Source organism: Rattus norvegicus, chromosome 13, assembly GCF_021556685.1.
Source record: "Rattus norvegicus strain SHRSP/BbbUtx chromosome 13, alternate assembly SHRSP_T2T, whole genome shotgun sequence".
In the NCBI taxonomy this organism is placed as follows: domain Eukaryota; kingdom Metazoa; phylum Chordata; class Mammalia; order Rodentia; family Muridae; genus Rattus; species Rattus norvegicus.
In genome coordinates, this window is record NC_141546.1 from 70694596 (window position 1) to 70721791 (window position 27196).

Genomic DNA, 27196 nt, shown 5'->3' on the forward strand with positions numbered 1-27196 from the left:
TAGGAAGCAAGCTTTTCCTCACTATGGATTACCCCACTTTGTGTTTCCAAACTACTAGTACCTGTGTCTCCGGTGTGGCATGCTGCCGGGCTGGCTCTTCAAGCAACGTCTTCTCTAGCAGCAATTTGGAGTACGTCTCCTGGAGCCGTCTAGAGGTGGATGGATCAGAAGGAGGCACGGGTTTTGCTTTAGTGAAGGCTTCTTTCTGTTTCCGGTAGAGCTCCTGTAATCGTTTGTTCTTCTGCTCCGTAGCCTCCTTCTGAGCCTTCTTCTCTTCATGTTGCCTCCTCCTCCTCTCCTCCTGCTGTCTAACAATGTACTGTCGCACCTCATCTGTGTCGTAGTGGCGCTTCTTGGAAATCACAGGTGGATCCTCATTCGCCGTTATTTTGTCAGGCTTTCTTTTCACAGGGCTGTGACTCCTAGGCGCTTGTACAGAGGCCACTGACTTCTGATTCTGTACCTCTCCAACCTCCTGCCTCACGGTTTGAGCTGAAGAATCTAGCTGTAAGTCATCAAGGATCCCACGAATTTCAACTGGCAAAAAGTCCTTGTTTAAGGCAGCATTTTCCTCCTGCTTATTGTCTGGGAGGGACAGAGCTGACTTCACTACATTATTTTCAGACCAAGCTCTACTTCTTGAGCGTTCTGAGCTTCGTGGAAGCTGCTTATGTGAAACATCCAACTTGGGGTCCGATTCTGCTCTTCCAATATGGCCCCCTGCAATGCACAGACTTTTAGTTATAACTGCAGATTCATTCCTAAGATTTACTGCACAAATAAGAAAATTAAGGAATTTTTCTTTATTTTAAACATGGATACAAATATCCTATAACAGTGTAAAGAATGTTGTGAGGGTAAACTCCCTTTTATATCAGGAAGACCTTCATATAAACTATACTCTTTTTATAATACATCTTTTAGTATTTCTGCAAAAAAGCAAACATAATTGATAGGAATATGTAACATTACCATTTACCTTACACATGCATATTTATTTTTTCTCTCTTCAAAATTTTTTTTCAAAAAAAAAATAAACTTTTTAGAAACCATCTAAACTGAAGGAGAGGAAGAGAGGAGAAAGATGATGAAAAGAGATCCAAGTATGGTGCCAGGATATAATCAAAACATTCAGGGGACAGAGGCAGGAGGATCAGAAGTTCATAAATTTCCTTGGCTACACAGTAAGTTTGAAGCCAGCCTGGACTCTCTGTAAGATTCTGCCTTCAAGCTACACAAAATCTAATCAGGAAATCTCCTTACAAAACTTTAGGAAAGGCATAATTTTAAATGCTATGAAAAAGATAGACTTGGTTCTGGAGAGAAGGCTCAGTGGTTAAGAGAAACAGTTGGTCTTGCAGAGGACTGGGTTTGGTCCTCAGCACACACATGGGGGCTCCCAACTGTCTGTAACTACAGTTTCAGGTGAGCCAACATCCGGTTCTGAGATAAGGCACACATGTGGTGTACAGACACATATGCAGACCAAACACTTACACAAGTAAAATAATGAAGTTTTTAAAAAGAAAAATCAAGCAGAACCAAACACAACAATAAAGACACTAAAAACACTGGATTTTTTTTCCCCTTAAAATTTCAAACAAATACAGAGGTCAATGTTAGCAGCAAACCACTGAACTGAGAATGGGATGTCCTTGGGGGGAATTAGAGGGAGGACTGAAAGAGTTGAAGGAGCTTGCAACCCCAAAAGAACAACAATGTCAACCAACCAGATCTTCCAGGGACTAAACCACTACGGAAAGACTGTACATGGACTGACCCAGGGCTCCAACTGCATATGTAGCAGAGAATAGCCTTGTTGGGGCACCAGGGGAAGGGGAAGCCCTTGGTCCTGCCAAGGTTGGACCCCAGTGCAGAGGAATGTGGGGGAAGGGGGTAAAGGGAGTAGATAAAGGGAACACCCATATGGGGGAGGGGTGGGGATGGGGGCTTATGGACAGGAAACCACGAAAGGGAATACCATTTGAAATGTAAGTAAAGAAATATATCTAATAAAAGAAAAAGAAAAAAAGAAAAAAATTTCATACAACACTGACTCATCTTCAATTAAATGACACCATATTTAGATGAGTTCACCAGAGAATTTCTGAAAGTTTAGATTTCTATTGATATAAAAAGATTAAAATTGACCTCTTACATATCACATCTTAATAATATAATATCTATAAAACAAATCTCAAAAATACTTTAAAAGACTATTTGGTATTTTACCCATCTTTAAGAGAAAAGAAAAAACCCTCAGTGAGAAGTATAAGAAATATATAGTGTTCCATTCTATTAGTATAAATATATTCTTTCAAGTAGCCAGGGACTGTGGCCTACGGCGTAAAGTCCTAGATATTAAAAACTGGCTACTTCCTAGACAACACTATCTGCTGGCGAGGAGCCGAGCCTCGTGACTCTCAATGAACGTCAGAACACAACAACACATTATATATGCAAACAACCATTTTATCATCTACCATTTGCTGACAAGGCTTAATTTTTAGACTGAGAATATGCATAAGTTCGCTTGCAAGACAAAAGAAATAAAGAAAAAGAAATGCAAGGTTCATATTGACTGCAATATATTAAATCAGAGTTGATTACATTTCTTGCTTAATGGACTCCAGGAACTAAATTAACTGGGGCAAAATTTCACTGCTGAAAAAGAAACTGGCTGTGGAGATTTTATATTTCATTTACCAAGGTGAGTGTTTATGGAAAACATAACTAGTTACTTTTCCCTTCTTCGTGTGTGTGTGTGTGTGTGTGTGTGTGTGTGTGTGTATGTGTGTATGTGTATATGTGTGTATATGTGTGTGTGTATGTGTGTGTAGTATGTGTATATGTATGTGTGTGTACGTGTGTATATGTGTGTCTCTGAGTGTATATTTATGTGTACACGTGTGTGTGTGTTATGTATCTTATATGTGTGGGCATACAAGTATGTGGAGATGCCTGCATATGGAGGGAGGTATGTGCATGTGGAAGCCTGCGGTTAGTGTCAGAAATCATGATTCTTCTGCCTCAGTCACAGAGACCCATACTCAGGGCTCACTTATACAGCAGTCTTGCTAGCCAGCTTCCTCTAGGAAGCCCCTTCTGAGGCAGGAATTACAGGGCGGTTACTGGGGATCTGAACTCTGGTCTTCACACTTGCACAGCAAGTGCTTCATGCACTGAAAACTCTCCTGAAATACCCACGCCATTGTTAAATAGCAGTCAATGTAGAAAGAATTTGAAAGTCAAATTTAAGAGAGTCCTGGATCGGGGCTGGGGATTTAGCTCAGTGGTAGAGCGCTTGCCTAGCAAGCGCAAGGCCCTGGGCTCAGTCCCCCAGCTCCGGAAAAAAAAGAAAAGGAAAAAAAAAAAAAGGGAGAGTCCTGGATCGTAAAACAAATTTAGCTATGACTGACTATACCTCTGAGAAAATAACTTTTCTCTAGACCTACCCAAGTTCAACAGAACATTTCTGCTTTTCTGAGCTACAATAAGAATTTTAAAGCAAAATCTGAAGTATTCCCCAGCACATTTGCACCGAGTACATAGGCAGGCAGCCTCGGTTTGAACCGGTTTCAGCCGTATCCTCTCACCGGTCGCCCCTCTTCCTCTCCCTCTTCCGTCGCTCGACGCGGGCCTTCGCGCCCTCTGCTCCATCGTAGGTGCAGGTCCCAGAATCCTCTTTACTAACTTCTGTCCATCTCGCCAAGACGACGTACTTATCAAACGACTACCACCTAAAATACATATTGCACTCAATTTAAAACTTCATTTTAATCTCTAAAAAGTGTATTTACTCAGTAATATAGGTTCTATAATTAATTTCACATTTATCTTCTGCTAAGCTCAAAAGGTCTGTCATTAAAAGTGCATTTTTAGGGGCCAGAGAGGGTTCAGCAGTTAAGAGCACCGGCTGCTCTCCCGGAGGGCCTGGCTCTGATTCCCAGCGCCCTCATGCAGGCTCACAGCCATCCTCAACTCTAGTCCCAAGAGGTCCAATGCCCTCTTTGTCCTGTGTGGGCAATAATGTGCACATACGGTACACAGGCATATATGTAGAAATAATACCCAGACACATAGATACAATTAGAATAAATAAAAGTTTTATAATTTATTTCTAACTCTAAGCCTTCAAAATTGGTTAACAGTTTGTTCAAATCTTTTAAAAATGTTCTATTCACTTTTGGGGGTGGGGAGAGTGTGCTACAGCACACAGGAGGCAATCAGAGAACAACGTGGGGCAGTCAGCCCGGCTCTCTCCTCCTGCCACCATGACTCGTGAAATTTCAAGTCACTAGTAGGAGAGCCTCAGGGAGTTCAAACCTGGTCTACATAGCAAGTTCCCAGTTAATGAAAGCTATAAAGTAAGACCCTTCTCAAAAACAAATGAATTTTAAAAGTTAAAAAAAATTAAAATTGTATATGGACAAAGAATTTTTAGGTATACTATGATTAAAATTATACTACTATGACTTTAAAATACTATATAGACATAATAAATATAAAAAATTTTAAATACTATTTAGAAATACTCAAACTAATATTAGTACTTTTTGTTTGTTTCAAAAATGAATAGTTTTGTTTTCTCATATTTTTCCAGTTTTCTAGCATACTGTCCTATTTTTATATGAAAGACACTATTGAGAGTTCCTTTTAAAGAAGTTATAATAGTCTAAATGGAAATATGGGTCTAATAAATATACTAATTACAAACTACATTATAAATATGTTCTGCTTAAAGTGTGTGTATACATGTATACATACATGTAGGTGTGTACTCATGTGCATGTGTGTGTGTGTTGTATCACTCTATTACTGCATCTGAAGTTAATCAGAAAACGTACTATCATCCTAATGACATGCATAACCAGAAGGACAAGGGCATGGTCAGAACACGCAGCTCATCACCCTGCTGTTTCCCAGAGACCCTGTGGTCTCCTACCAGGCTGTCACACTGCTTCTAACTTTTGTCTTGCTAGTCACTGTCATTACCTAAGCTTAGGACATCACACTGCCGCACACATAGCCACTGCTGGAAAACGTCTGGACAGTGAGCAAGTGTGTTGATTCAGTCTCCTGAAACTCAAGGTGACAAGTTCTCAAACTGTCTCTCGCCTTCATGGCCAAAAGTTACTTGCTGAATAGAACACTTCAGGATAGCTAGGAATTGGAACTCGCGTCATGTATGAAGTACTATCCTGAAGTAGTTTCTAGTATTCGTGCTTATAGCTCTCACAACAATCCTGTGAGACAAATACTACTGATCTATCTTTCTACATATGAGGAAACAAATCATACTAAAACTGACTCATGTGCCAAAGAAATAATGTTAACTACAATATAGTCACACAATATGAATCAAGGTTGACAATATGAATCAATGTTAGCATTTCTATGGAAGCAGAAATCTCTTATTTTCCTAGTTTAACCTATTTTTTGTTTAGCTTAACCACTACTGGCAAGGAAGACTGGCATTCTGATATATCTTAAAGGCAATCATGACCTTACAGAAAATGACCACTCGTAGAAAAAATTCATTATTTTAATTTGCTGTGTTTCTATTAAAATACTAGAAAAAAAACTCTTGAGGTCATGCATTTGCAATCTTAAACATACAATGAATCTGATATTAATCTTTAATATAAACTAAATATGATTTATAATCACCATGGAAACATGCCTCTGATATTCTGCTATGAGGATGTTTCCAGATTGGTTTAGCAGAGGAAGAGAAACCTACCCTAGATGTGGATGTCATTCTATGAGGTGAGGTCCCAGGTTGAATGAAAAGGAGAGAGAGAGGCTGCTGCAGCCTTCCTCTCCTCTGCTACCTGACTGAGGATTAAATATGGCCACCCACCCCGTCCTGCCACTGCCTTTCCAACCTCTGTTCACTGCACCCCAAAACTGAGCCACAAGAGCCTTGCTTCCTTTAGCAGGCTTTGTCAGGAATATCTTCACAAGAGTACTAATACAGTGAACAACGTGTTATAGATATATACATGTAAGTGACCTTTCAAACTATACATTCTAAATATGGACAGTTAGTACTGTCAACTATAGCAAAACAAAATAGATGCATATAATAATAATGAATTACAACAGACTGAATTTTCATACATTCCTAACAATGAGAACATCTGGTAACATATTTATATCTATACAGATTCCATTTCCATAATATCCAACTTTAAACTGAACAAAATACTGAAAACAAACCTGTTTTGCATTCTGGATTTGACAACTGTGTCACTTTTTGGATTTTTCGTACTGGTTTGACCACTTTTTTCTCTTTACTTTTTTCAACAGGCTTCTCTTTTACAGAGGTATCATCTGAAACACATAAATATGAACAGCCACCATTATGACTCCCATTCAGCATCTACATTCCTCAATGAAGAGACAGGGGTACATCAGCACCCCATTTCTGCAGCTTTAGTTACCCAAGGCCAACTGCGATCTGAAAACATTAAGTGGAAATCTTCCAGACATAAACAATTCATGATATAAAGTGTGCATCACTCTGAAGAGCATGACAGTATCTTTTGCTGTCTGGCCCTAGACAGCCAGACTGGGCAGACCTGTCTAGAGTGTCCGTACCTTAGGCTCCCACCTATTAGATACAAATAGCCACCTCTGCTACTAGACTGTCTCTTTGGTGACATCACTGAGCAAACTCTTTAAGGCTCCAGAGCTCAAGGACAGTGACACCAGCAGTGAAGTCATACCAGAAAGATGCTGGACAGTGCACCTGTGAAATCAATCAAAGTCACATTTGCCAACTTAATGGAAAAAAATGTATGCTGGGTTTGATGAGATGTATGGCTAATTCATCTTTTATACCTAGTTTATAAATTAAGCATTGTCACAGGTATGTACAAGAAGCACAAAATATAAGTAGGATTCCATACACTTCAGTTCCAAGCATCCTTTGGTGGCCTTAGAACTATGAGAAAAAAACTTTCACTGAAGCTATTCCTATGACCCACAAACTATCAATGTCGTCCCCCCACAGAAGGTTTAAAGGTTACCACCACTCCACTGTAGGTACCAGCTCTGTTCTGTTGTTGATGTTGGTTGTTGTCATGTCAAGAAAACTCGTGAGAAATCTACCTCCTCTCCAGAATGGGAAGAAGCTCTAGCAGCTGCTTGCAAATCACTGCATGCTGGCAATTTCAGGTGAGCATTTTCTTAGATTACCATTTTATTTAAAAATTTCAACATAAAAACTTCACAAAACATAAATATACTAACCATAGAAGTTCTAAATGACAAGTATAAATAATGAAATTTAAAATACACCTGGAGGTCTGCAGTATAAGCAGAGTAGAGAAGTCTGAGTAAGGGGCTCTAAGGCAGGAGCACACAGCATCTAAGAATCAGCAAGGCCTCTGCTGTGGACACAGTGAGCAGAGAGGAGAACAGCAGGAATTGGGGTTGTGGATCTAAAGGAGAGCCAGCTGAGGAAAAGGTGCTACAGGTTTTCCTGTCTCACTCAACAGTAAAATAGAAGGTTGCAGAACATCAGAGCAAAGGAAGGAGTGACAGAATGTAAACAAGACTTTAACAAGCTTATTCTGGAACTGTGCTGAGAAGAGACTCATTAAGAGTTAGCAGTAAGGAGACCTGTGAGAGAAGACTGGTGAATTAAAGCCAAAGATCCACGGTGCCTTGATTTAGGGAATAATGACAAAAGTGGTAAATGCACCACCTTCGTCAACAGCAACAAAGAACTGGTATTAAACAGATAAACTGAGACAGCCGAAGAGAAAATATGAAAGAAAAACAGATTCAACGATGACCTAGACTGTGGGTCTTCCAGACTGACAACTGGAGTAGCAAGATTGAGGGATTGTGTCACAACCACACTGAGTAGTCTCCATCTTAGCCAGTTAGCCTGAGATAGCCACACACTCACAGGAGGTGTATAGTTAGCAGGTTGTTAAGAGTTTGAATCCAGGGAGGAGAGCTCGACTAGACACATAGATATTAGGAATATTTGCACAAGAACTATTTCAGGTGTTAAGAATACATATGTTTTCCTAGTACGTCTTTTTGGATAAATAAGCAAGAAGAGAGGGACAATGACAGGGTAGGGGTGAAGAAGAAAAGAATAAGGAACAGGTAGATTTAAGAGAAAAACCAATGCTTCTAGAATGCAAAGTGAAGACTTTCAAGGAAGGGGTAGTTAACAGTATCAAGCAATCAGCACAACAAATGGAGATCCGACACTTTATATGCAAAATGAATGCCATTAATGATCTTGATACCAGAAAACCTCAAACAAAAAACAAAACAAACAAACATAAGGGGAAACCATTAGCATAAAGAAACATTCTACAGTTTTGCTCTGAACAGAAGGGGAACACTGGAGACGGAGCCTCATTGTATGATGATGACTGCTGTGAAAAATGTGTCCAACAGTGTGTTAGTGGGTGTGACTGGGCAGAGAGGGAAAGCCTGATACAAAAGCAGGAAAGCAAGATGGAGAAATATACTTACAGACACAGAGGCGAATATAACCAAAGCACAGGCAGAGGTTAAGAAGTTTGCCCACCATAAAAAGAGACAGGTAGAGAGTAACAGAATAACCTTTTAAGCAGTCCCTGACATAATATCCTCTACCAGGTATGACACTGTCCTGTGATGTGCAGTTGCTGTCACTTCTTTTTAAGACAGGACACCAAAGATAAAGGTTATGTAAGCTTCCTGTGTAGCTAATGAACAGCAAAGCTAGAACATGAACTTTTAAGCTGATTCTAAAATATCTGTTCATAACTACGACATGAAACTTTCTTTCCACATGATAAGAGTAGCCTGTACACGGTGTTTAATACAATGAAGAAAATGAAGTTTAATGCCCCCCCCCCCAAAAAGAAAGAAAGAAAAAAATAGCAAAATCTTAGCTGTCAGATTTGGGGATTAAACAGTTGATTTTGAATCTTGATTTTAATTCTTTATATAATCCTAGGGAAATTATTATTTCAGTTTTCAATTCCTCAACAGTTTAAAAAGCAAACACAAGAGGAAGCACCAGCATCGACCTCGCTTAGCGCCTGACTAGACAGTAGTGCTTACTAGACCATTACTATTCTCACTGTCCTATCTTCAGATCTTCCACCGGTTCCTCTTGGTTATAATTCTCTAACATGTCTTCCCTTCCTGTAACACTTGGATTTCTGCAAATGCTGGCTGAAATTACTGGCCACTTTAAAGACATCTGAGGCCTAAGAGATGCAAGCCACAACTAACTCTATGCTTCCATAAAATTAGTCTGTCCTGACTTTAAAAGTGTCCAAGCTTTAAAAATAGCCTCATTTCTGTATCATGAGCCATGGAGGCTAATTTTAACTCTAGAGGAGAGCTGAGAGCTTAAGAGGGTCTCATCACTTAAACCATTACTACTCTAGTATACAACACAGTTGGAAAGGGACAGCATCTCGAGTTTGGTGAGAGTTTCGTGTGTAATACTGTATGTTATGGCATGCAAGACACAGAAGCAAGACACAGAAAGCTCCGCTCTCACCTGCGAACTGAAGTGCTAAGTCGCGGTACAGCTCTCTGCTCATGCTCTGAAACTCCGCCTCTTGCCACACTTTTCCATCAGGAGTGCGAATCTTCGTCTCTGAAGGGTTGAAACCTGATACACACCAACAAGATGCTTTCAAAGATTGGTTGTTTTAGGTCAGATATAACTTTTAAAGATAACAAAAAATTCACGATAAAAATATCATTTTATTTATTTAAGTATTTAATTATTTGGGGGTGGGAGCAGAGGGTAACTTGCAGGACTTGGTTCTCTCCCTCCACCGTATGGATCCTGAGGGTCACACTCAGGTCATCAGGTCAGTGTACCATCTCACCAGTCCTGAAATTCACTCATAAGCATACAATTAGGTGTTTAAAAATATGTTCTAAGTTTCATAACTATCACTGCTATCTAATTCCAGTGTACTTCATCACCAAAGAAAGGAACTCGGTCCCTATTATCAGTTGATGCCCATTAGACCTGCCCACCACTGAGACTACTCAGCTACTCTCTGTCCACATGCACCTGCCTAGTCTAGATATTTCATAAGTGAAATCTTTCAACATGACATCATTTATGTTTAGGCTATTGTAGTTTGTAGTTTTTCAAGGGTCTAACATCATGTATCAGGGTCAACATAGTTCTCTGAATGGACACTACATTTTATTTATCCATTCACATAGTCACATGGCCTGTTTCTACTTTTTTCTATTATTAATAATGCTGCTATAAATATTCTTATACAAGTTGTGTGGAAATGTTTTCAATGGGTACTACATATAAGAATCAATTGCTGGGTCATGGTAACTAACTGTGTGTGTAACTGTAAGAACTATAAACTGTAAGAACTATTTTCTAAAGCAGCAGCACCATTTTGTATTCTCATCAGTACACATAGGTTTTAATTTCTTACTGATACTATCGTCTGCCTTTTTTCACTAAAGCCACTGGTATGGATCTACAAAGTAGCATCTTATTGTGGTTTGATTTGTGTTTCTGTGATGGTTAATGTCAAAATTCTATACTTTGTATTTTTTTTTTAAGAAGAATGAATAATTAGCTACTACATAACATACTGATGAATTCAGTTGGGAAAAAAGCAGGCTTCTGTGAGATAAAGCAACATATATTCAAATACACTAGAAATAGAGACTCAAAAAAATTAAATAATACAAGAATGTCAGCACCACCACTCCAAGTCTCAACCCCAGCTCTGTAGCAGGAAAATGGTGGCCTCCCTTTCCTTTCTGACCTCATCATGGGGATCTTCTCCACAACTATCCTTTCTCCAACTTATCCCTGTATCCCAGCCTCCAATACCAGTAGGCATTCCCTGTGAATGCAGAGGCTGAACAGGCTAGATAAACAGGTAAGCTAACTGAAGAATTCACCATTCCCACTTCTCCAGAGCCAATCCCCTAGCATCATCACTAACTCTGCAACAGAGAGTCTGCTGCAGCCTCCCTTCCCCCTCTGCCCACATCTCCTATGGATCACACAGAGTTTCCCCTCCTAACCTCTCTCCTAACTTGTTGCTTTATCCCAGCCCCCAACTCCTTCAGGCAATTCCTGCTAACCCAGTTCACTCCTGCCAGGAAAGCAGGTAGGCTGTCTGTAGACTTTCCCCTCTCCTTCTGTTCTCCTAGATTCAACCCTCTGTTCTCATGCCCAGTGCTTTAGCTGATCCTCTGGGGTGACCTATCTTCACTGTCACCCCCATTCCAAGAAGAAAAAAGAAGCAGATCTGGTGAACCCCTTCAGACTCCTACTCTATCCCCGTTCCTAAGTGTCACCTCCCAATAAGATATCCTACTGAGCAACACACAGGCATCACACTCTCCAAAAATCCAGAGAGGAAAACAGAAACCAAGAAGCAAAACCCAACAAAGACAAACACAGAAATCAGCACCTAGACCTGAATCATCCCAATCCCAAATGCCTAGAACCCAATATACAAGACTACAGTAACAGCCAGGCCAGCATGTCTCCTCTAGAGCCTAGCTATCCTACCACAGCAGGCCTGAACAGTCCAACATAGCTGAAGCACACAAAAAGATGCTAGAACCACCTGTATGAAGCTGACAGAGGTCCTTAAGAGGACACTAATACAACCCAGAAAGAAACCCAGAAAAGCACAAAAAAAATGGATAGAAATGCATAAACAAGACATGAAGAAAACCTAAGCTGAGAAAATTCTGAAAACAAATTAGGAATTTGAACAAGAACTTCAGAGGCAAGTTTCACCAACAGAATATAATAGATGAAAGAGGGAATTTCAGGTGTTAAAGACACACAAAAGAAGAAATGGATACATTAGTCAAAGAAAAAGTTAAATCTTTTTAATGACACAAAATACCCAGGAAATCTGGGACACTATGAAAAGACCAAAGATAAGAATAATAGGAATAGGAGAAGAAAAAGAATCTGAGCTCAAAAGCCCAGAAAATATTTCAACATAATCACAGATGAAACTTTTTCTTACCTAAAGGAGATGCCTATAAAGGTATAAGAAGCATAGAACACCAAACAGATTGAACCAGAAAAGAAAGTCCCTTTAGCACATACTAATCAAAACACTAAATGAACACAACAACAACACTATAAAAACCTGCAAGAAAAAAAGACCAAGTAACATATAAAAGCAGACCTATTAGAGTTATACCTGATTTCTCAATGGAGACTCAAAGTTAGAGGGGCCTGGATAGATGTGCTACATACTCTATGGGACCATAGATGTCAGCCAAGACTATTATACCCAGCAAAACTTTCAATCACCATAAACAGAAAAAAAAATATGACATTCCACAATAAAGCCAAATTTAAACAATATTTATCTACAAACTGAGCCCTATATGAGATGCTAGAAGGAAAAAAACTCCAATCTATTAAGGTTAACTACTCCCATGAAAACAAAAGGGAATAAATAATCTCTCTCACACACATACAAACACATACAAAATAACAGGAATCAATAAACACTGCTCATTGATATCTCCCAATATCAATGGTCTCAATTCCCCCAATAAAATGACTAACAGAATGGATTCAATAATAGGATCAGGGGTTGGGGATTTAGCTCAGTGGTAGAGCGCTTACCTAGGAAGCGCAAGGCCCTGGGTTTGGTCCCCAGCTCCGAAAAAAAGAACCAAAAAAAAAATAATAATAATAGGATCAATTCTTCCGCTATACCTAAGAAATATACCTCAACATCAAGGATAGACATTACTTCAGAGTAAATAATTAGAAAAAGATATTCCAAGCAAATGGTCCTAAATGTGAGCCAGTATAGCCCTTTACTATCTAACAAAATAGATGTCAAATGAAAAGTCATCAAGAGAGATAGGGCAGGACACTACACAGTTATTAAAGGAAAACCCCACCAAAAGGCCATTTCAATTCTTAACTCTTAAGCCCCACAAACACAAGGCGCCCAAGTTCATTTAAAAAATAAAAATACAAAAAGCTACTACAGCTTAAATCACATAATAACCCACTCACACTCAGTGGGTGACTTCATTACTCCACTCTCACCAATGGGCAGGTCATCCAGACAAAACTGAACCGAGAAATACTGGAGTGAACAAACATTACAAACCAAATGGACCTAACAAAAGTTTACAGAATGCGTCACCCAAACACAAAAGAATATGCCTTCTCTGCACCTCATGGAACTTTCTCCAAAACTTGGACACTTACTTGGACACAAAGTAAGTCTCAACAGATAAAAGAAAATTGAAATAACTTACTGAGGCCTGCTAGACCATCATGGACTAAAGCTGGATATCAATAACAGAAACAACTGACGCTTACAAACTCATTGAAACTGAACAATTCTCCACTGAATGAAATAAAGAAATTAAGGATTGTCTAAAATTCAATGACAATGAATACACAGCATACTCAAACTTATGTCACAATGAAAGCAGTTCTAAGAGGCAACTTCATAGCACTAAGTGCCTTCATTAATACAAAACAAAAAACCTAAAGAGATTTCATGCTAGCAACTTACCATCACACCGAATGCTCTAGAATGACAACAACAGAAAGTAATCACAGCCCAGATGGAGTAGACGGCAAGAAATCAAACTCCGGGCAAAAATCAGTAAGAGAGAATACAAAGGATCGATTAAACAAAGACTTGGTTCTTTGAGGAAAAACAAACTGAACAGACTTATCCAAACTGAAAGACAGAGAATATTCAAATTAACAAAATCAGAAATGAGAGGGGGACATACGACGGAACACAGAGAGGCATAAGTACATACTTTAAAACCTGTACTCTACCAACCTGGAAAATCTAAAAGAGAAGGATAATGTTTCATAGGCACTACTTATCTGAATAGCTCAAGATCAGACAATGTAAACAGACCTATAACCACTAGTAAAAATCAAGTGTGGTTGTAGTCTCCTAACCAAAAAAAAAAAAGGTCAGGGCCAGACGGTGTTAGCGTAGAATTCTACCAAACTCTCAAAGAAAAATTTATCAGCAATATTTCTGACCAAGACAGCTCAGTCAACTGGGTCTCAAGGGAGGGAGGAGAGAAAAAGAAAAAAGCAATCAGACAAAATTATAACATGACTCCAGCCAGTGCTGAGGCTGAAGCAGCTTTATCTTTACCCCGTCTGTTTTTATATCATTCTAGGCACATCCAAAAAACATAGTCAGTTCTTAGATCAAAGACAAAGTAATCAAGCAAAGAAGGAAACAAGGAGATCCCATAAGGTATTCACTCAGCAAAGCAGTAAACGAAGCCCCACGCTCACTGTTTCTGATATTCTTATCTGAGCCCACATCCTTGTCCAAGCCCAGTGACAAATGTCAAATTCCTAGGAAGCAGCACCAAGAGCTCTCAACATATTCTTCAAATTACTCCACAAAAGAAAGACAGAAGGAACATTGCCAAGTTCATTTTAGGAAGTCACAATTACCCTGATATTCAAACTACGTAAAGACCCAACAAAGAAAGAGAATTACATACCAATTTTCCTTATGAACACACATGCAAAAATACTCAATAAAACACTTGCAAACCAAATCCTAAAACACATCAAAAAGATCATCCACCATAATCAAGTAGGGTTTGTCCCAGAGATCCAGGGATGGTTTAACTATGTAAATAGGTAAGTGTAAGCGAACAGATAAACAAAAAGAAAGAAAGAAAGAAAGAAAGAAAGAAAGAAAGAAAGAAAGAAAGAAAGAAAGAAGGAAGGAAGGAAAGAAAGAAGGAAAGAAAGAAAGGACAGACAGACATGATCATCTCATTAGATTCAGAAAAAGCCTTTGACAAAACCCAGTACCCTCTCAAGATTAAACTTCTACAGAGATTAGGACTACAAGGGACACACCTAACCATAATAAAGGCAATTTACAGCAATATGACAACTAAAGGAGATGAGGGGCTTCAAATAGGAAAGGGGGAAGTCAATGTAGCTTTGTTTGCAGATAATGTGATGGTACACATAAGTAACTCCAAACATTTCATTGGGAAATCCCACAGCTGATAAATACTTTCAGCAAAGTAGCTAGATGAATACAAAATTACTCACAATAATAAGTCACTCCCCTGTATGCAAATGTCAAAGGACTGAGGAAAAAAAAATCACAGAAAACATCTTTCACAATGGCCTCAAACGATGTAAAAATGTCTCGGTTGGTAACTCTAATCAAGCAAGTAAAGACTTGAATGATAACAACTTCAAGTCCCTGAAGTAGAAATTGAAGAGGATATCAGAAGATGCCAAGATCTCCCATGCTCATGGATCAGTAGGATTAACATGGTGAAGAGAGCCATCCTACCAAAAGCAATCTACAGAGTCAATGCAATCCCCAACAAAATTCCAACACAATTCTTCACAGACCTTAAAAGGACAATTATCAACTTCACATGGACATGAAAAAAACCCAGGATTGCGAAAACAGTCCTGAATAAGAGAACTGCTGGATGTTCCTGATCTCAAATTATACTACAGAGCTATAGAAATAAAATCTCATATTATTAACATAGAAACAGACACATTGAACAAAGTAATAGAATTGAAGATACAGACATAAATCCACACTCATCCTATGAACACTCATCTTTGATAAAGAAGCCAGAAATATACAGTGGAAAAAAAGATAGCATCTCCAAAAAATGGTGCCAGTCAAACTGGGTGTAGGCATGCAGAAGAATGCAAATAGATCCTACACAAAACCTAACTCCAAATGGATTGAAGATCTCAACATAAAACCAGATACACTGAACCAGATAGGAGAAAAAAAAAGGGAAGTAGCCTTGAATTCATTGGCACAGGAGAAAAGTTCCTGAACAGAACACCGACAGTCCAGGCTGTAAGAACAATAATTAATACATAGAACCTCATAGCTGAAAAGGCAAAAGGCAAAAGGAAAGTGTCATTCAGGCAAAGCAGCAGCCTACATTATGGAAAAAGATTTTCACCAACTCCACATCCAATAGGGAACAAAAAATCATGTATGTATGTATATATGTATATATAGATATATATGATAATATATACATAAAAAATATATACATACAAATATATAATATATACATATACATAATATATATACATAAAAATTACATATGCATATTATATACATTATATACAGTATATACATAAAGAACTGAAGACACTAGCTATCAAAACACCAAATACTCAAATTTAAAAATGGGGTACAAATCTAAACAGAGAATTCTCAAAAGAGGAATCTCAAATGACCAAGAAACACTTAAAGAAATGTTCGACATCTTTAGCCATCAGGAAATGGAAATCAAAACAATGTTGAGATTCAGTCTTACACCTGTCAGAATGGCTAAGATGAATAGCACAAGTGACAGCCTATGCTGGGAGGATATGAAATAAGGGTAGCCATTCATCCACTGCTGGGAGGAGCGCAAACTTGTACAGCCACTATGGAAATCGGTGTGGCAGTTTTTCAGGAAGTTGAAACTGGAGCTACCTCAAGACCCAGCTATACCACCCTTGGGCATACACCTAAAGGACACTTCATCCCACAAGGACACTTGCTCAACCATGTTCACTGCTGCTCTAGTCATAATAGTCAAAAACTGGAAACAGCCTAGATGTCCTTCAACAGTAGAATGGATAAAGAAAATGTGGTTCATTTACACAATGGAATACTACTCAGCTGTTTAAAAAATGATATCGGGGGGGTTGGGGATTTAGCTCAGTGGTAGGGCACTTGCCTAGCAAGTGCAAGGCCCTGGGTTCGGTCCCCGGCTCCGAAAAAAAGAAAAAAAAAAAAAAAAGACATCTGGAAACTTGGAGGCAAATGAATGAAAAACAATCGTCTGGTGTGAGGTAACCCAGACCCAGAAAGATAAATATGTTATTGTCTTATATGTGAATATTAGCTGCTAAATAAATAGTAACTAACCTACAATCCATACACTCAGAGAGGTTAGGGGGAAATACATGAATCTCCCTGTGAGGGGGAACAGAACAAATTTTATGGATGGACTTGGGGCAGGTGAGGAGAGAAACTAGAGGATCAGGTTGGGAAGGGGAGGGGAGAAAGGTTAAGGGAAGGAATGCAGGGAGAGACAGCTGGAATTAAGGGGCATTTGAAGGATGGTATGGAAACCTAGAGCAATGGAAACTTTCTAAAATATATGAAGGCAAACCTAATTAAGATCTAATAATGGGGCAGACAGAGTCTGAACTCAGCATCTCTTGTCACCAAACAAGTATTCCAGTACTGGGACTGCACTGAATTGAGTTGTTGGCCAAGGGGAGAGGGGCCCCATGGAAATTCCCAAACGACCCAGGCTGTTGCTAAGACAATGGGGTGCTCTCCACAACCTGACAGAGAGGGCCCCACTGCCAACAACAACACCCACACAATTCATTGAACATAGAGAAACCGAACTGATACCTACACGATACCTTCACCCCTACATTCTAACATCTTTGGTGGAGGAAAGTACAACACAGGCTACCAAAAGAGAAACAGTCAACATCAACAGAAACATCAACCCAGCCACAAAACCTTTGACCTGCAATCTGTCCTGCCTGGAAGATATGCTAGGACAATGGTAGCCGCAGAGCTTTCGAGAGTAGCCAAACAATGTCTAATTGACTTAAAATCCACTTCACGAGACAGAACCCATACCCAGCCCTGCTTGGGTGGCAGAGAACCAGAGACTAAATAGCCCAGAGACCTAGGGCACAACCAAATACCAGTGGTCTTATAAAAAAGTATCAATAAAATGACTTCTAATGATATTCTTCTATACTTATAGACCAGTGCTCTCCCCAAGAGAAGATGTGGAGTTCCAGTTCCCTTCGGGGCCCTCAGTCCTTCCCCCAACTCTTCCATCAGAGGCCCCAAGCTCAACCCACTATGTGGCTGTGGTCTCTGCATCTGTCTGAGTCAGCTGCTGGGTGGTGCCTCTCAGAGGACAGTTATGCTAGACTCTGTCTGCAAGCACCACAGAGCATCATTAGTAGTGTCAGGGATTGGTGCTTGATTGGTGCTTGCCCAAGGGATGGGTCTCTGCTCCATCCCCCATCCCTGAATTTCTTGTAGGCAGGATGAATTTTTGTGGAAAGTTCTGTGGGTGGGTTGGTGTCTTCTCTGGGGTTCCTGCCTGGTACAGGAGGTGGCCTCTTCAGGTTCCATATCCCCACGGTTATGAGAACTCCACAGGAAGACCAACAGAGTCAACTAAACTGGACCCTTGGAGGGTTCTCAAAGACCGAACCACCAACCAAAGCGTATACACAGGCTGGACCTGCCCCGATCCCAACGCACCCCTGCACATATGTAGCACATGTGCAGCTTGGTCTTCATGTGGGTCTCAAACAACTGAAAACAGGGGCTATCCCTAAAGTTGTTGCCTGTCTGTAGGATCCATTCCCCTAACTCAGCTGTCTTGTTTGGCCTCATAGGAGAAGCACCTAACCCTGCAGAGATGTGATGTGCCAGGGCTGGGAGGTAACCATGAGGGCCTCCATTCTCTGAGTAAAAGGGGAGGAGGGAAGAGACTTGGGGGGAGGGGGGAGGACAGCAATCAGAATATAAAGTGAATTAAAAAAAGAAGATAGACCTCCTCCTACAGCAGATGGGAACAGATAAGAGACCTACAGCCACACATTACATGGAGAGAGCCCTTGGTATGCAGAGCTCTAAATGGGGTGTCCCATCAAACCCTTTCCCATGGAGTTCAGGGAACTCCGCAGAAGAGGAGGTGGGAAGAGTGTAAGAACCGGAGGGGATAGAGGACACCAGGAGGACAAGGCCTTCAAAACTAACTAGCAAGGCTCACAGGGACGGAAGAGCAAGCACGGGGCCTACCTTAGTCCGCACCAGGTGCCTTATGGTTACAGATTTCACCTTAGTATTTTTATAGGAATCTTGGTCTCTGATTCTTGGGCCTGACTTTAGGGCTCTTTTTCTTCTGCTGGGTTGTCTTGTCCAGCCTCAACGTGATGGGTTTTATCTTATTATAGTTTATTTTGTCATATTATATCATATTCTCTTAGGAGTCTGTTCTCTTCTAATGAGAGACAGAAAGGGAGTAGATTCCAAGGGCAGGGGAGCAGAGGAGGGGAGGAACTAGAAGGAGTAAAGGGAAGGGAAACTGTAATCAGGATATATTATTGTATGAGGAGAGAATCTACTTTTTAATAAAAAGGAAAAATAAACTAAATACAAGAGGGATGAAGAAGAAATCCCAGAAGCGGTTGGAGAACTGGAAAGTAGATCAGCTAGAGACAGCTCTGAATCTCCTCAAGAGTTGCTGGCCTCATTTGCAAGCTCTTGTCTTACAAGTTGCTCTTTGACTTTATAAACCGAGATGATTCTTGCTCTTTGGTAAGCAGGCACAGCTTGAAGTCCTTCAGCCATTCCTCATGCTCTCTAAGAGACCTACAGTGTTGACAACTTCCTCACCTCCACCATTACCACCTTGGTTCAAAACCACGTCAGCTTTTTTGCCAATGGTCAACAAACTGCAACCTTAGTATCAATGGTAATTTCTCTAAACCCACGTCGAGCGCCATGTTTTACACATACAAGGCCAGAGATTTTGTTGTCCACTTGACAGAAATCGACCACCTTATTATCATAACTGAACACAGAACTGAAGGCCAGAAGATTGTGCTTGACATGCTTATTTTTGACCCTAGTCACGTGTTCCAAACAGTGGAAAAATATGAGAAGTATCTTCAGAACACTGACTCATTTGATTAAAATCATGTAGAAAACCAACTACATTTGCACCTCCGTTCCCCACTGCTAGCATGCTTTCAATAAAGTGTTTTTAATTCTATGAAATGCTTCCACAGGGAAAAGGCATTCGCTTCCCATCCCTAAAAACCTGAATTTGGGCCCCAGGGCCAGCATGGTGATAATTGTCCTCTGACATGGAGATATATGCTTTGACACTGGATGCAGACACATGCACATAGTCACACAATTAAGTCAATGTTTAAGAATTAATTTTAAGGGGGTTGGGGATTTAGCTCAGTGGTAGAGCGCTTGCCTAGGAAGCGCAAGGCCCTGGGTTCGGTCCCCAGCTCCGAAGAAAAAAAAAAAAAAAGAAAAGAAAAGAAAAAGAATTAATTTTAAGTTGAGCCATGGTAACCCACTCCTTTAACATCGGCATTCAAGGTAGAGGCAGACAGATCTCTCTCTCTGAGTTCGAGGCCAATCTGGTCTACAGAGTGAGTTCAAGGACTGCCAGGACTACACAGAAAAACCCATCTTGAAAAAAATACAAACAAACAAAAATTAAGAAAGAAATAATTGAATTTTTAAAGAGGAATAGTTTGTATATTGACTCTTCATCAATTGTGTACACAGGGCTTAAATAATAAAGGCACACTTTAGGAATACATTGCCTAATTATTTTATTATTTTTCTTTTGGGCCGAATGTTGTGGTTTTTATGGTGCTGAGGACTGAAACTTTTCTGCTCCTGGTGGGCTCAGGACACACAACCACAGGGACAGCTGAAAGCCAGTGGACAGGAACGACTACACGCCTGAAAGCAGAACACTCTGTCCCCATAACTGGCTGAGAGAAAAACAGGAAAACAGGTCTACAGCACTCCTGACACACAGCCACAGTCACAAATAGCAGAACAAGGTAACACCAGAGACAACCTGATGGTGAGAGGCAAGCACAGGAACCCAAGCAACAGAAACCAAAGACTACAAGGCATCATCAGAGCCCAATTCTCCCATCAAAGCAAACACTGAATATCCAAACACACCAGAAAAGCAAGATCTAGATTTAAAATCACATTGATCATGATGATGGAGGACTTCAAGAAAGACGTGAAGAACTCCCTTAGAGAAATGCAGGGAAACACAAGTAAACAAGTAGAAACCCTTAGAGAGGAAACACAAAAATCCCTGAAAGAATTATAGGAAAATACAATCAAACAGGTGAAGGAATTGAAAATGGAAATTTGAAAATGGAAATAGAAACAATAAAGAAAGCACAAAGGGAGACAACACTGGATATAGAAAACCAAAGGAAGAGACAAGGAGCCGTAGATACAAGCATCACCAACAGAATACAAGAGATAGAAGAGAGAATCTCGGGGTTGGGGATTTAGCTCAGTGGTAGAGCGCAATGAGAAGATCAAACCTAAGGATTATAGGTATAGAAGAGAGTGAAGACTCCCAGCTCAAAGGACCAGTAAATATCTTCAACAAAATCATAGAAGAAAACTTCCCTAACCTAAAGAAAGAGATGCCCATAAACATACAAGAAGCCTACAGAACTCCAAACAGATTGGACCAAAAAAGAAACTCCTCCCGTCACATAATAGTCAAAATACCAAATGCATAAAACAAAGAATATTAAAAAGCAGTAAGGGGGGGTTGGGGATTTAGCTCAGTGGTAGAGCGCTTGCCTAGGAAGCGCAAAGCCCTGGGTTCGGTCCCCAGCTCCAAAAAAAAGAACCAAAAAAAAAAAAAAGCAAAAAGCAGTAAGGGAAAAAGGTCAAGTAACATATAAAGGCAGACCTATCAGAATTACACCAGACTTCTCACCAAAGACTGTTAAAGCCAGAAGATCTTGGATAGATGTCATATAGACCCTAAGAGAACACAAATGCCAGCTCAGGTTACTGTATCCAGCAAAACTCTCAATTAACATAGATGGAGAAACCAAGATATTCTATGACAAAACCAAATTTACACAGCAAACCAATAGCTAACATTAAACTAAATGGAGAGAAACTTGAAGCAATCCCACTAAAATCAGGGACTAGACAAGGCTGCCCACTCTCTCCCTACTTATTCAATATAGTTCTCAAAGTCCTAGCCAAAGCAATCAGACAACAAAAGGAGATCAAAGAGATACAGATTAGAAAGAAAGAAGTCAAAATATCACTATTTGCAGATGATATGATAGTATAATTAAGTGATTCCAAAAGTTCCACCAGAGAACTACTAAACCTGATAAACACCTTCAGCAAAGTGCCTGGGTATAAAATTAACTCAAATAAATCAGTAGCTTTCCTCTACACAAAAGAGAAACAAGCTGAGAAAGAAATTAGGGAAACGACATCCTTTATAATAGTCCCAAATAATATAAAATACCTCGGTGTGACTTTAACCAAGCAAGTGAAAGATCTGTATCATAACTTCAAGCCTCTGAAGAAAGAAATTGAAGAAGATCTCAGAAGATGGAAAGATCTCCCATGCTCATGAATTGGCAGGATTAATATAGTAAAAATGGCCATTTTACCAAAAGCAATCTACAGATTCAATGCAATCCCCATCAAAATACCAATCCAATTCTTCATAGAGTTAGAACAATTTGCAAATTCATCTGGAATAACAAAAAACCCAGGATAGCTAAAACTATCCTCAACAATAAAAGGACTTCCGGGAGAATCACTATCCTTGAACTCAAGAAGTATTACAGAGCAATGGTGATAAAAACTGTGTGGTACTGGTACAGAGACAGGCAGATAGACCAGTGAAATAGAATTGAAGACCCAGAAATGAACCCACACACCTATGGTCACTTGATTTTTGACAAAGGAGCCAAAACCATCCAATGGAAAAAAGATAGCATTTTCAGCAAATGGTGCTGGTTCAACTGGAGGTCAGCATGTAGAAGAATGCAAATCGATCCATTATTATCACCCTGTACAAAGCTTAAGTCCAAATGGATCAAGGACCTCCACATCAAACCAGATACACTCAAACTAATAGAAGAAAAAGTGGGGAAGCATCTCGAACACATGGGCACTGTAGAAAATTTCCTGAACAAAACACCAACGGCTTATGCTCTAAGATCAAGAATCGACAAATGGGATCTCATAAAACTTCAAAGCTTCTTTAAGACAAAGGACACTGTGGTTAGGACAAAACGGCAACCAACAGATTGGGAAAAGATCTTTACCAATCCTACAACTGATAGAGGGCTTATATCCAAAATATACAAAGAACTCACAAAGTTAGACCGCAGGGAGACAAATAACCCTATTAAAAAATGGGGTTCAGAGCTAAACAAAGAATTCACAGTTGAGGAATGTCGAATGGCTGAGAAGCACCTAAAGAAATTTCAACATCTTTAGTCATAAGGGAAATGCAAATCAAAACAACCCTGAGATTCCACCTCACACCCTGTCAGAATGGCTAAGATAAAAAACTCCGGCAACAGGGGTTGGGGATTTAGCTCAGTGGTAGAGCACTTGCCTAACAAGCTCAAGGCCCTGGGTTCGGTCCTCAGCTCTGGGGGGGGGGGGGGGGGGACACTCAGGCGAGGATGTGGAGAAAGAGGAACACTCCTCCTCCATTGTTGGTGGGATTGCAGACTGATACAACCATTCTGCAAATCATCTGAAGGTTCCTCAGAAAATTGGACATTGAACTGCCTGAGGATCCAGCTATACCTCTCTTAGGCATATACCCAAAAGATGCCCCAACATATAACAAAGACACTTGCTCCACTATGTTCATAGCAGCCTTATTTATAATAACCAGAAGCTGGAAAGAACCCAGATGTCCTTCAATAGAGGAATGGATACAGAAAATGTGGTACATCTACAATGGAATACTACTCTGCTATCAAAAACAATCACTTTATGAAATTCATAAACAAATGGATGGAACTGGGAAATATCATCCAGAGTGAGGTAACCCAATCACAGAAAAACACACATGGTATATATTCATTGACTAGTAGATATTAGCCCAAATGTTCGAATTACCCTAGATGCACAGAACACATGAAACTCAAGAAGGATGACCAAAATGTGAATGCTTCACTCCTTCTTTAAAAGGAGAACAAGAGGGGCTGGGGATTTAGCTCAGTGGTAGAGCGCTTACCTAGGAAGCGCAAGGCCCTGGGTTCGGTCCCCAGCTCCGAAAAAAAAGAACCAAAAAAAAAAAAAAAAAAAAAAGGAGAACAAGAATACCCTTGGGAGGGGACAGGGAGGCAAAGTTTAGAACAGAGACTGAAAGAACACCCATTCAGAGCCTGCCCCGCATGTGGCCCATACATATACAGCCACCAAACTAGATAAGATGGATGAAGCAAAGAAGTGCAGGCCGACACGAACCGGATGTAGATCTCTCCTGAGAGACACAGCCAGAATACAGCAAATACATAGGCGAATGCCAGCAGCAAACCATTGAACTGAGAATAGGACCCCCTGTTGAAGGAATCAGAGAAAGGACTGAAAGAGCTTGAAGGGGCTCGAGACCCCATATGAACAACAATGCCAAGCAACCAGAGCTTCCAGGGACTAAGCCACTACCCAAAGACTATACATGGACTGACCCTGGACTCTGACCTCATAGGTAGCAATGAATAGCCTAGTAAGAGCACCAGTGGAAGGGGAAGCCTTTTGGTCCTGCCAAGGCTGGACCCCTAGTGAATGGGATTCTTGGGGGAGGGCAGTAATGGGGGGAGGGTGGGTAGGGGAACACCCACAGAGAAGGGGAGGGGTTAGGGGGATGTTGGCCTGGAAACCGGGAAAGGGAATAACATTTGAAATGTAAATAAGCAATAAGAAATACCCAATTTAATAAAGATGGGGAAAAAAAAAACCTTACAAACAGTGGGTAGGGGTTCTACGTTTTAACTTCATGTTCTGCGAGCCCATACGTAGTAAGGATTTTTGCTGGAAGCCTGCTCCCCAGCGGTGAGTGGGAGCTGCCTGCCTGCACCTGTGCCAGTGACACCAATTTCAAAAGCTGTCTGTGGTCTAACTTTCTGTTAGTGCAATGGATGAGTAAGAAAGTAAGCCTTTAACAGAGAAAGTGAGTGCTTTCAGTCATCAGTTTCGAGGTTTCTGGGCGCCTGCTGCATTAACACATCTCAGCAGCCCTTCTGTCCTCGGCAGCCTCAATGCCTATGCTGACTATCTTCTCGGCTAGCGTCAGCATCTTTCTGGGGCAATATCCACAAAACAGTAACATGTCACCAGTATTTTTGATTTTCATCAGCAACAACTTTGACACACTAGTTGCTAAATCTCTCTCTGGCTTTGCAATCTGCACATGTTTTCCACCATACTAAAATAATATATCCTAAAATAATAGTAACGGTAACCCTGTGTGCTTTCTCAACCTCTTCCATAGTCACAGTCCCTTTCCACTTCTGTTCACTGAGGTAGGTATCCACAGGCTTCATTATAGCATCCACTTACTGGCATACGCTCCTGCAATGCAGACAGAACCACTCCCTTTGGTTTCTCAACACAGGGTTTCTCTATGTAACCTTGGCTGTCCTGGAACTTGCTCTGTAGACCAGGCTGGCCTCAAACACACAGAATCCACCTGCCTCTGCCTCCTGAGTGCTGGGATTTAGGGCATGCACCACGACTGCCTGACATCAGACCTACTTCTGAAACAGAGTCCTCATCTCTAGCTGTACAGTCTGCCTCTCTTCCCTGGTGTCTTGTTTCTCAGGTCCTGTCTGCTGGCCGGTCACTCCAGCCCAAGTCTTCTGGAGAATGTTTCACACTTTGAAAGCTTGATTTTGGCACTACTGATAAACCTAAGTAGTTTTTCTTTACCTATAAGTTGTTACTACTAAAGGTATTCACCAGACATTTTTTTCTTCCATTCCCAGCAGTAACTTTACACCATAGAACAGATAATAAGCAAAAGCTAAGAACCCCCTCCCCAACCCTTTGTGGGACATGATGGGGAAGTTCCACGCTATGTGTGATCTACAAACACACGGTTTTATTATCCCTGTGAGCAAAATGGAGTTGGGGAATCTGGATACGCATGGCAGAGATCTATCCAAGATGATAGGGCATGGCCCTGGCTGGGAGTTTTACCCCATGGGAGTCTGATTAAATCATACCATGTGCCTGCATTTTCACTGTGACCACAGGAGATCAGATGTGACACTTTTCACTTACAATGTTCCATCAGTTCTTACCATAATTCAGATTTTGGAGTATTCTAGGGTTTGGATTTTTTTTATTTCTCTCTTTAGAAACCCATATTCTTTGTATATGGATTTTCATATATGTTAAAATTTCAATAACAATATGTTTCTTAGTCCCTAAATTATTAACTTTTTTTCTTTAATTCCTGGGACTAGAGAGATGGCTTAGTGGTTAAAAGTACACACTGCTCTTGAAAAGAGACCCTGCTAGAGAGATGGCTCAGCAGTTAAGAGCACTGACTGCTCTTCCAGAGGTCCTGAGTTCAAATTCCAGCAACCGTACAGTGGCTCACAACCATCTGTAATGAGATCTGATGCCCTCTTCTGGTGTGTCTGAAGACAGTGTAATGGTTTGCATATGCTTGGCCCAGGGAGTGGCTCTATTAGGAGGTGTGGCCTTGTTGGAGGAAGTGTGTCACTGTGGGGTGGGCTTGGAGACACTCCTCCTAGCTGTCTGAGGATGCTCAGTGGGTTCCTGGTTTCCTTCAGGTAAAGATGTATAACTCAGCTCCTCCTGCACCACGCCTCCCTGGATGCTGCCATGTTCCCGCCTTGATGATGATGGACTGAACCTCTGAACCTGTGAGCCAGCCCCAATTAAATGCTGTCCTTTATAAAACTTGCATTGGTCATGGTGTCTGTTCACAGCAATAAGACCCTAGAGTGTACTTATATATAATAAAGTATAATGTTTAAATTATAACATAATTTATAAATAAATAGTATAATTTATAAATATTATAATTTTTTTAAAAAGAAAAAGAGAAAAGAGACCCAGTTCAAATTCTAGCAGCCATATCAGACAGCTCACAACTGCCTGTAACTCCATCTACAGGAGATTCAACACCTCTGACCTCCATAGACATACGGGTAAGCACACACACAATTTTAAAAAGTAGAAATTTTAAAAATATACTGTGTTCTTATTTATATTCATTACAAGTTAAGCTCTTTACTGTCACTGATCTTTACACCAGGAAGAAAAAGACAGGCAAGCATTAATCAATCATTAATCAATAAAAGTGCAATATGAATCATCACAGCACAAATACCCTTTGTGCTCCATAAAATAATACCAGTGTCTTTGGGGTCTTGTTCGTTTTTGGGTTTTTGAGACAGTGTCTCACCATCCAAAGCTGACCCAAACTACAATTCTGCCTCAGCTGTTAAAGCAAACAAAACAACAACAACAACAACAAATAACAAAAGAAAACCAGCAGCAGCAGCAAAAAAGGATTAGCAAACACAAGGCTTTGAGTTCAAGAC

The 27196-nt window shown here is 40.4% G+C and overlaps 1 protein-coding gene across 9 annotated transcripts in view; it reads right to left on the minus strand.

Moving 5' to 3' along the window:
• The window catches only part of Cep350 (centrosomal protein 350), a 140297-nt gene that overhangs the window by 81210 nt on the left and 31891 nt on the right, over positions 1-27196 (minus strand). For all 9 annotated transcript variants that reach the window (XR_015635085.1, XR_015635084.1, XR_015635083.1 and 6 more), the window contains 4 exon segments: positions 9530-9643; positions 6223-6336; positions 3597-3740; positions 62-720 (listed from right to left, as the gene is read on the minus strand). Coding sequence is in view for 5 of the 9 variants with exons in the window: in XM_087579988.1 (XP_087436114.1) it covers positions 62-720; positions 3597-3740; positions 6223-6336; positions 9530-9643 (1031 nt within the window). In the remaining 4 variants the exon portion in view is untranslated.